The sequence below is a fragment of the Acomys russatus genome, chromosome 31 (assembly GCF_903995435.1).
Source record: "Acomys russatus chromosome 31, mAcoRus1.1, whole genome shotgun sequence".
In the NCBI taxonomy this organism is placed as follows: domain Eukaryota; kingdom Metazoa; phylum Chordata; class Mammalia; order Rodentia; family Muridae; genus Acomys; species Acomys russatus.
This window is the reverse complement of record NC_067167.1, coordinates 6,409,476-6,410,630: the sequence shown is the minus strand read 5'-3', so window position 1 is coordinate 6,410,630 and position 1,155 is coordinate 6,409,476. Positions and strand designations below refer to the sequence as shown.

Genomic DNA, 1,155 nt, shown 5'->3' with positions numbered 1-1,155 from the left:
TTAAGAAATATTAACTGGTTCGGTGTATGTTCTGTCTCTGAACTTTTGAATTGAGTTTCTGTCTGGTCTTAATAAAATAATGTAGCATTTGGGGATAATGATACACCCTAGCAGTCCCACACTGGAGGACAGAATAGAAAACACTTCAACGGCTACCATGACTTTTCCCTTGGTACTGTGGTAGACAGGAAGGAAGGTGACCCAGACACTGCAGAACACCAGCATGCTGAATGTCAGGAACTCGGCTTCATTGAACCTGTCAGGCAGATTCCTGGCCAAGAAAACCACTAGGAAGCTCCTTAGGGCCAGAGATTCTCGGTATCCAAGAAGACAATAGAATGCTGTGACTGAGCCTTTGCTGCACGTGATGGTAATGTACCCATGTTCAGAGTGTACATCAATGTCCACAAAGGGAGGTGATGTCTTTAGCCAGATTCCACAGAGAATAATTTGGACAAGGGTACAAATGGGAATAATGTATTTGGGTACCCTGGATACTAGCAGTCCCCGCATTCTTCTTTCTGGGACAGTGATCCTGAAGGCCAGAAGGACAGTAATCATTTTGGCCAACACTGTGGACAATGCCACACTGAACAGAGTTCCAAACGTAATCTGCTGTAGGATGCATGTTGTAGTGTTGGGATTTCCAGTGGAGAGCAAGGAGCAGAGAAAGCAAAATGTGAGTGATATTAACAGAATGTAGCTGAGGGTACAGTTGTTAGCCTTCACAATGGGGGTATCTCTGTGCTTCACAACGACCCCAAGAACAAGAGCTGTGAGTGCAGAGAAACACAGGGCCATGCAGACAAGAGCCATCCCCAAGGGTTCTTCATAAGCCAGAAACGTCACAGCTTTTGGCAGGCAGTAGGTTTGCTCTGCGTTGGCATACCAATCCTCTGGACACTTCACACACTGCTCCATGTCTATTGACAAAAGCAAGGAGTTATCAGCTTGGCTCTGCATTGTCTCTTCTTCAGAGGATACCCCAACCAAGTATTCTGAAGAAGCTTAGCACAATTTGCCTTCTTTGTCGCCATAAATACCCACTTACATATATAACTCTAAAGCAGCATCATACCGTCTTTTGTGCTTCTCAGATAGAAAAAATCTTTAGTATTTGTAATAAAAAAACAAAACTATTGCTTACCTTACATT

At 43.9% G+C, this 1,155-nt stretch overlaps 1 protein-coding gene across 1 annotated transcript; it reads right to left on the bottom strand.

The window, feature by feature from the left end:
- LOC127212670 (vomeronasal type-2 receptor 116-like) lies at positions 1-921 on the bottom strand. The gene has a single exon (XM_051172754.1). It carries the CDS (start codon positions 919-921, stop codon positions 1-3), a length of 921 nt encoding a protein of 306 aa, XP_051028711.1.
- Between the last annotated feature and the right edge of the window lie 234 nt (positions 922-1,155).